Source organism: Protopterus annectens, chromosome 10.part0 (genome assembly GCF_019279795.1).
Source record: "Protopterus annectens isolate FY-2018-M chromosome 10.part0, PAN1.0, whole genome shotgun sequence".
Classification (NCBI taxonomy): domain Eukaryota; kingdom Metazoa; phylum Chordata; order Ceratodontiformes; family Protopteridae; genus Protopterus; species Protopterus annectens.
In genome coordinates this window covers 1,556,256,544-1,556,266,183 of record NC_056744.1, presented here as the reverse complement: position 1 = coordinate 1,556,266,183, position 9,640 = coordinate 1,556,256,544, and the positions used below count along the sequence as shown (strand labels likewise).

The 9,640-nt window shown below is 40.7% G+C and overlaps 1 protein-coding gene across 1 annotated transcript in view; it reads left to right on the top strand.

Annotated features, from left to right (window-relative positions):
* Positions 1-636: 636 nt before the first annotated feature.
* Positions 637-9,640, top strand: part of LOC122813725 (zinc-binding protein A33-like) — a 139,409-nt gene continuing 130,405 nt past the window's right edge. The window contains exon 1 of the mRNA XM_044086191.1: positions 637-1,133. Within this exon, the coding sequence (XP_043942126.1) occupies positions 660-1,133 (474 nt within the window). The 5' untranslated portion in view covers positions 637-659. The remainder of the gene's footprint in view (positions 1,134-9,640) is intronic.

Below are 9,640 nucleotides of genomic sequence, written 5' to 3'. Positions count from 1 at the left end.
GCTTTGTTCAGATATCTTGTGCTAAGAGGTTCAGATGTCTGATTTCGTGTTATATGTGTACTTGTAATGGTGTTACTATGAGGTACACTCATCTCCAGGTTATTATATCTAAGTAGCAGGGGTGCGGGTGGGGCCAGCCATATCAGCATGCCCCTGCTTAAATCTTTAAAAGTGTGACAGCATCCTTTTGCGATCTACTGTTTTTTTTTTTTTTTTGCCAAGGTGTCAGGATTTGCACTGTCAAACATTTTTGTACTTATAGCAGGGAGCCACGATAAATAAACACAATAAAGAATTGTATTCTTACATTGGCTATATTTTATTGATACATTATATTAGCTGAAAGCACAACATCTTCCTAAGATATTTTTTCTACTGGGAGTGCTACTTCATGATTGAATAGTAATGCTTTGTCAACATAAAATGCAACAAAAAAGACAATATTAAATGATTTTTGACATAGAGTACTGCTGCATCTTCTGAAAGAAATGTGAATAACTTGTAATTTCAACTAATATGGTATGGAAAGAGTTAAACTGATGTACTGCCTTTTTTTTTTTTTTTTTTTTTTTTTTTTTTTTTTTTTACAGAATCTAACATCACATGACATTCTTTTCCTCTTTTAAGAAAGTGAAACTAAAACACACTGCAGATCCACTATGGCTGCTTCTCTTTTAGGATCAGTGGATTTTATGGAGGATTTGGTCTGTGCCATTTGTCTAGAAGTGTTTAAGCAGCCGGTGATTCTGGATTGTGGCCACAATTACTGCAAGTCTTGTATTGATGGTGTTTGGAAGAGTGAAGGTACCCCAAAATGCCCAGAGTGTCGAGTTGTATGCCGTGAGAAGAAATACACTTTCAATCGATTACTCTGTAGAATGTCAGAAAAAGCTTGTAGCCTGGACCTGGAGCAAACTGAGGACAGAAATAATTTAAGTCTTAGAGTGACACAGTTAGATTTACATGCAGAGAGAGATATCCATCTGTGTGAAGTACATAAGGAGGGGCTGAAACTGTTTTGTGAAGTGTGTGAAAGTCCAGTTTGTGTTATTTGCAGAGACTCAAAGAAGCACATTGGTCATAATTTTCTACCAATTCAAGAGGCCGAACAGCAGCTGTTACAGAAATACAAGGTAGGTTTTATTTTGATATAGCATAGTTTCAATATCGAAACAGAAACTGCAACTTCTGCAGCTGTTCCAGAAATACAAGGTAGGTTTTTACTTTGATATAGTATATGGTTTCGATTTTGAAACTGGCTGTGCAGGTTTCACAGCACTTGGAGCTTCTGAATGAAGATTGCAGTACAGTGCGGATCGGGAAATGAACCCTTTTCCCCACTGTCGTGATATATATAATTTGCAGGGGGGTGTGGGGGTGCAGGGGGCTTGTCCCCCCGCAAAAATGTAAGAGAATCTGTATTCTTGTTTTATGCTGAAGCAGTTGTTGTTTCGATATCTTACTTCGGGAATGCAATTTCGGTGTTGTTGTCTCGCTGGAATGATTTTTGCTGATTTGAACTTTCGGTAATGTAACCAGTATATATACATTTGTCAGACACTAGTTTGGGAGAAGGAGCTTGCTGAAGTAAAACATCATTAAACTGAAAATTAGAAATTGACATAGCTTAGGAAAAATTACATACACACATAGCATTTTAAAAATGCTTATAGGAATGCAGGATTTTTTTATTTGATGTTTTTTGAACCCACTTATTTATTTAAATCTGGTTGCGTGCATCTCATTTTGTACCCCTGTATTATGTCTTGGCAGATTAAACACAACCAGTATCCTGTTTCTGAATTCTGAGTCCCTCCTTGTAGATAGAAAAGGAGTCACTGTTAGAAGCTGCTGATAATGGAAGTTGTCTTCCAAGCACAACAGGAAACAAGTTACTGTCAGATAACGTTTTTCCAACCCCAAAAGGCAAGCCATCAGTAAGTGCTACCAAAGCTATTTCCAGCCAAACCAATTGCTGCTAACTACTGCCTGACATTGCCCATTCAGCCCCCATCAGCAGAGAAAATCAGCCCCAGCTAGTTGCAGCTTGATGTGAACCACTCAGTCCCCCATCTCAATCTGAGGATGGGACTGCTTACATGCATCAAATAACACAAGCCCAGTTTTCCATGCCATCCGTACTGGTGCTCATGAGCATTGCTGGTAGAAAAGTATCCTCCACATTTTGTTTCTTCTGTTATTTCACCCCCAACCCTATTTTCTTTACCCAGATGGATCTGTGTATGTGTGTGTATATATATATATATATATATATATATATATATATATATATATATATATATATATATATATATATATATATAATCTGTGTATATATAGAGGCAAATATCTGTAGTAGGATAACTTTCCTTTCTGCCAGTATTGGTGACTGAATTAACTTTTCCTGCAGCTTCCTCCTAAAGCCAATAACTCTGCAGGTGAAGCACTATTCCCTTGCACCATAGCCAAATTATGGATCTCCCTTCCACCCACAATTACCTCTGTACCATCATGCACCCACTTCAAAACTTTACTAAAAGCGCACCTAAAAACATGCTGGCTATGCCCTTGCAACTCCCACTCTAATATCATCCACCCCATCCAACCACTACCTTTCTTTCCACTCCACTAACTACCTTAATTATAGCAAGCTCAGATTCTCATAAGCCTAGTACTTATTATACAGTAGGAACTTCTCATTGTAACATTTGTTAATGTCTGTTATGTACTTCACAGATAAAGATTCTAGTTGTCTACTGATGTACTATGTTCTTCATCTGTAAATATGTTGTAATTGCTATGTTGTTAATTGCTATGTAATCCAATGTAACTACTGTCTGTTTATTTTAACTGTGGAGCTTTTCTCCCCGGGCCTCCGCTGAAAATGGACCTATGTCCAGTCGGACACTCCCGATCAACAAATTTAAATAAATAAATAAAGCTTATGACGTGTACTACAAGGATGTATCTGATTTTTGTAACATGATAAAGCCATGCCAACAGTAAATTGCTGCAGATTTATTTTGCCCCTATGTGTTTAACATCTCTCTTATTGTGGTTTATGACAGAACATAGCCCCATGTAACTTTAGAGCTCTCTGCAGCAGGATGGGGAAGAGAAAGGTTCAGGCATTGGAATTTGTTGGCATCATCAGGTAGTGGGTGCCAGTGTTTACATCTTTAGGGGTACTGCCCAGGCTGGAGTTGTGCATATGTTCTTATGGGCAAGATGCTGCTTGTGCCCAGTTGTTGGGAACCAGCAAATGTACTGCAAGCTTGTGCCACTGTGCACTTTAGTAGGGCATATTCCTAGCACCCCACCCCAGCCAAGGTTCACCTACTTATATATTCCTCCCCATTCATCCATCTATATCCCCAGAATATTACCTGAATCCTGTTCCATGGTGCCTCAACATGGCACCCTGCCCACTGCTTGTTACCCTGCCCATCTTCCTTCCCCAGCAACACTGATCTGGACAGGTTCTGTATTTCTCTTATGCATCACTGATGTTAGCAGTGCTTGTTACCCTATGTATTAAGGTAACACTGATATTTTCCATTTGAATCTTATTGTCAATGTTTCTTAATAATGTATTTTTTGTATATCTGTTGTGTTGCCAGTTTATATATATATATATATATATATATATATATATATATATATATATATATATATATATATATATATATGGGTTACCATGAGGGTCATATGGAAGGTTTCTTTTGAGCTATGCCCAAAGGGTATAAGCCCATAGTTACAACTTTTCATACACCTTTGGATTTGAATAAAACTATGCCTATTATTTTGCTGTGCCTCTATCCCAAGCAGTGACACTGAAGTAATCCCTATAGGGTATATCTACGATCCCCATCCATTGGTCAAGATTTCCTCTTGAACAAGACCCCGTGAGTGCTCTGCCTACATGTGCAGGTTTTTGTGCAGCATGGGAGTCTCTGGGTGATGAATCTGTATCCTCCAGCATGTTCTAATAATACTTGTAGGTTTAAGTCTCACTGCCTTACATTGGTTCTGAGGGATCTAGATTTTTTTGAGGTGAAGCATATTCATCAAATCAGGGTTTGACATAGCTACCTTATATATGTCAGGCACAGGTCACCTCTGAGCAAGCGGTATGAGACTGAATAGAGCTGCGGTTCTTTCAGTCCGGGCAGCATAAGGCATATTTACAGGGGCCCTTATCCTTTTGGTGGGGAACTTTGGGGCCTTTCCAGCTGCAGGTGTCTGGTCAGACACATTTAGAATGGGGCATTGTGCGCAATCATGGGTCTGGTGTTGATGAGTACAGAGGCGTGTACTCCATGATCTAGGTGTGAATCCCTTCGCGATCAGATTGGGCAATGTAGAAGGTTTTTCCTAACTACTTTAGCAACATGAGTGTCAAGCGAGGCCTGCACATGGCCTGGGTCCCCAGATCCCTGATGACTTCTTCTGTGCTCAGTGGATTGCCACCTATATGGTAGCTAGGGGTAACCTTGACTTCCCGAAGGGTATGGCTATATACATTTAACTTTTAGGCCATGGCTCTTACGTTATGCATTGCCATTCAGATAAAATTTTCTGCCATAGTAGTTTGCTGTGCCTCTGTCAAACAGTGACACTGAAGTAATCCCTAGGTATATCTGCGATCCCATCCATTGGTCAAGATTCCCTCTTGGAACAAGGCCCAGCCGAGGTCTCTGCCTCATGTACCGGGATTTTGTTCCACAGCATAGGGAGTCTCTGGGTGATGAATCTGTCCCTCCTTCATCTGTGGTTTTGTGTGTGGTGTATTGTGTCAAGGCCTTTGCCAGGCCGGCGTGGCTGTGTGGACTGTCTTTTCCCTCACATCAATAGCCTTTGTTCATCTCGAAAAAAGTCAATAGGATTTAAAGGCATGATCTGCCTTTGACGACCAAAACTTCTGGGTTGGATCAAAGTCTACCAAGTTCCCTATGTCTTTATTTATGAGTTCCATTATAGTCCTCTGCTTTGCAGATAAGGCTTGTCAAGCTAATGGGACGGTAATTTCAAATTCAGTGGAGGTACCGCCCCCTTGGCAGAGAATGGGACCACAGTGGCGTAGCCTCCTTGGAGTACATTATCCACAGGGTGGGGCTAAGATTAAACGGCTATGGCATAAACTGCGGTTTGTTTATCATTGAGTTCAATGGAGCTGCCTCATCAGCTGGCGCAGTGACTGTCTAGAAAAAGTCGGTAAAGTTTAAAGCATGATCTCTGCCTTTGACAAGCAAGCAGGTTGGATCAAAATTCTGAAGTTCCTATGTCTTTGTTATGAGTTCCATTATGATCCTCTCCGGCTTTTGCAGATAAGGCTTGTCAAGCTAATGGGGCGGTAATTTTCCAAGAAGTCGGTGGAGGCACGCCCTTGTGAGGAATGGACCACAGTGGCGTGGCCTCCTTGGGCGTATCCTGAGGAGGTGAGGCTGAGGCATTAAACAGCTGTCGTAACTGCGGGTTTAGGTACTCATTGAGTTCATGGGCACACAGCGGGGATTTTATCCGGTCCATGGATGCTGTGTGTTTTTGCTTTGGAGAGCACAGTTTCTACACCAATGGTTACATGGATGCCTGTGTTGCTGGAGAGCAGTTCTCACTGGGCGTTGGAATGTTTGGGGCTACCAATCCTCCTGTTGCTGGAGTATCTCTCCTTTTGGAGGTGTAGGTTCAGTAATGTTCAAGCATCATTTTGAACTAATTCTGGCATATCTGGGGGGAGTCCTCCTAGGTTTCTAATAGCTAAAAAGGAAGGCCTTATGATTGTCTTTTGAATTTTTCTCTCAAAATTTGCCTTGGATATATATATATATATATATATATATATATAAAGGTGTCTTACGCACAAAGGATTTTGCTCTATCTTGTAGTAGCTTCCTCCTTTTGTTGTAGAGCTTGTTTATGGCTGGGGTCCACCAGACTGGACGCTTGCCTTTGGCTATATATATATATATATATATATATATATATATATATATATATGTATAGTCTGTGTTATTAGTGATTTCTTTAGCCATTTTAGGCACGTTTTTCATCCATCTGGACCCAGAGGCAGGTTACACTTGACCATATCTTGACTTAGTTAAAGATAGAGGTAGCAGAAAATGTAACAAGATTAATTGTTGTAACAGCAAGAAGTACCCCTCTGAATGAGGTGATTTTTAGCTTTGTCTGCAAATGTTGTACTCTTTTCCAAGAGGTGATTTTCAACTTTATTTAAAGATGTGTTATCAGTGGTTTCTTTGAAGTCATAGGTATGATACTGCAGAGAAAAAGAGCGATTAAGAAGGGAGTGTGACATAAAGCCATTCTCTATAAGAGAATTGTCATGAGTGGTAGAGAGGTCCCATATGTTCCACCAAAGCAGGGACATCAAGAGTATTTTTATGGTCTGGTGTCCTTGTGTCAATAGCGAGCACATGTCAGATGTAACCAAAATAGAAACTTTCAAGCATATGTACTCCCCTTTGAAAGGTATTGTGATTTTAGCCTGCAGTGACCAAAGTCATCTGTGGCTCTCATTTAAGGCATTCGTTACTGGAGACATTTCAGATTCTAACTGGGTGAGGAACATCCTGATCTCAGAGGATCCTGGAAAAATAATTGTAGTTTGGCATGTCCCAGCTGATAATGGCATCTGAATAATTGAGGCTGTAGAGATCAAAATAGATACTGTAAATAATTTAAGTATCCATACAGTCTAGTATAGGCGCACACAGAGGCATAACCATTACTAACTCCATGTTCCTTAACATCTCCACATACTTAAAAATAAAAACACCCAACTCAAACACGGGTGAATGTAACCACGATAAAAGCCACCAACCAGTAGTTTTTGAAACAAAGTTGTCCAATTTTATTTCGAACACACACAGGTAAACATAAACGCCTTCACCATACATCCATTTGCGTTTTCGTCATGAAAATGACTTCATCAGATGACCAAGCATACCCTAAAATACTACTTGTAAATATGTAAATGTTCACTTCAGTTGTATCTCATTCATGAACTCAAATTTTCCTTCTGCCTGTTCTTGTCAGCTTGTTAACGCTAATTGAAAACCATTTTACTTCTGTTATTTGTTACATCCTGCGAAACCATAAAAGTGACAATACTAAATGTGCAACTGTTACTGACTGCTAACATGTTTGAAAACAATTGGCTTTAACTACTTATTTAATGCTGTATGTATTACCTTGGTTCCCAGGTCATTGCTGAAAAGGGTTCATAGACCAGACTGAAAAAGGTTCATAAACTAGTCCACCTACATGGTTAATAAAGATAGATGGATGAATGAATGGATGGATAAATAAGTAAGTAATTGACAAAATGGTAAGAGGTGATGTTGTTATATTCACCGCTGCAGTATTCATCATTTATGGGATTCCCTGCCATGGAATCCTAATGTCCGGCCAGTCAATGAAGCCTACCATTGCTTTAAGGTACACTGAATGTCACCCAAACACTCCTCGCATAGCGTAGGGCATAAAGGTGACATTCAGGCATACCATCCTGAGAACTTCTTTGCCACCATTCAGAATGTTTTCTTACTGTTGAACTGTTTGCCTACATACATTTTCTGCCATTTTTACTGTCAGTAAGTACCCAGTTGAGGTTTTGTTCTTTTTCTTGAATTTTTTTGTGCTGTTTGGGGTTAATGTCATCCAGGAAGGGCAAATTCCAGTGTGGAAGACAGATTCCTCATAAAGACCACCACAGTAAGTACCTTTTTTTGCCTAGGAGCTTCTTATGACCATATGTCTTGTTCAATTTGTCAGGTATTTGTCCCAAAAGCCCTTCATAATAGGCGTTCTTCCCTTTCATTATATCTTGAATCAGCGTCTTAAGCTTCTTGCTAAAGACACAATGGAAGGAACTTCCTGCCCCGAGGGTCAGCCATCAGTGAAGAAGAAGGTGAAAAAAGTAAGACCGGAAACTTGCACTGTCCAGCCTCTGCTGGGTGCTTCTCCTGAGGTTGTTACAAACCTGGAGGCTCACCTGACTGTGTTGATGGATTTCTCTGCTAGTTGGAGACTGGCGAAGATCTGATGGGCAGCATTTCCAAATAGGTTTTGCAGGCATCTGTTTTGGATGTTCAGGGGGACTCAAGGTTGATGGTTTCCAAGGGGTGAAGGGTGGGCCCGCAGATTCTTCTTGGGGAAGAAGTTCCTACTATGGTTGTCGAATGCTGTCCTGAGTCAGAGCTTTCTCAATTTTCTAGGGCAGACATTCCCTTAAAAAAGAAACAGAAAACTAAACACATTTTCTACTCTGTAAAGGCTGTTGGCCGAGGCGCTATAGAAGTGAAATTTTTTTGTTCATTAAATTTTAGAAAGTTGAGCTGTTACTCACTGGTGTTCTTGTGGTCGTTGTTGTTATATGATATTTCAGAAGTGTTGTTGTAGAAAACTAAACATGTTTCTTCTGCCGCTAGAGATCCAGAAAGTGAGTGACAGGCCTTTATTCGGGGGGGGGGGGTTATTTAATGCTTTACTGTCATTAAGGCCTCCTCAATGGGTTTCGGTTCCTGCTCTTCCTTGGTTCTCTTCTCCACTTAAAAGGCCCAGGGAACTGAATTTCTTCTAAGGAAGAGTTTGATTCTAATGAAGAATCCCTTGTATATTCTACTCGGATTCCTTCTGCTTTGGACTATGGGTTAGAGGAGGAGGAACCTAATAGCCCTGATACTTCTCAGGAAATTTCCTTTGGGGATACAATTTCTAGGACGACAGAATAAGCGGGATTGTGCCCAGGTTTCTGATATCTATAAGAGGTACTATGAGTTACTGCAGATGAAATCTTCTAAACTGCGGCCATTCCTCCTGTTTTGGCTGCTTTACTGGATGTTTTTTCTATTGCCTCTAAAGCACCTGAATCAGTGCTGTCTGCTGCCAAGAGGCCTGATAGATTTTATAGGGTGCATGAGGCTTGTTCCTTTTCATTTAAATGTTCTGCTGCTGACCCCTCTGAGATGTTAATAGCTGTCTCAATTACTTCTTTCGTCCAAGTTACTGCCTTCTGGCAAGGACAGCAGAACCATGGACAGGTTGAGTAAGAAGGTTTATACTTCTGCTACCCTAGCTTTTAGGGCAATTAATTATCAGACCCCTATCTACGTATGTGTTGGCTGTTCTTTCTCAGGCTGGTCAACTTTTTTCTGATCTTCCAGACTCCGAGAGTAAATATTCTGCTCTTTCCTTGCTAGGGACTTCCTCTCAAGTAGTTCATCATTCTATCAAGCAGCAGATGCCTTCTAGGGCTGCTGCTTTTGGCTCAGTAATGAGGAGGTTTTCTTGACTTGAGCTTAAACCTTTTCCCGATTTTTATATTAAGGCTAAGTTGATGGATGCTCCTCTGGGTGGTAAATACTTGTTTGGGGAAGCGGCTGCTGGTTTGTTTGTCTCGTATGGACAAGGGGAAGGCCTTACAGGAGCTTAAACATGTGGTTAGTTCTCCTATGCCTACATTTCAGAGAAACTACACTTCTAAGCTAGCCTTTGTTCATAGGCAGTCTGACCCTCCTGCTAAAGGTAAAAAGTGTGGTAAATGGGTTCCTCCTACCACTCAGACTGCAGGGATTCAGAAGCTTTCCTTTCCTGACAAACCAGGTGCTGTCTGAGTGTC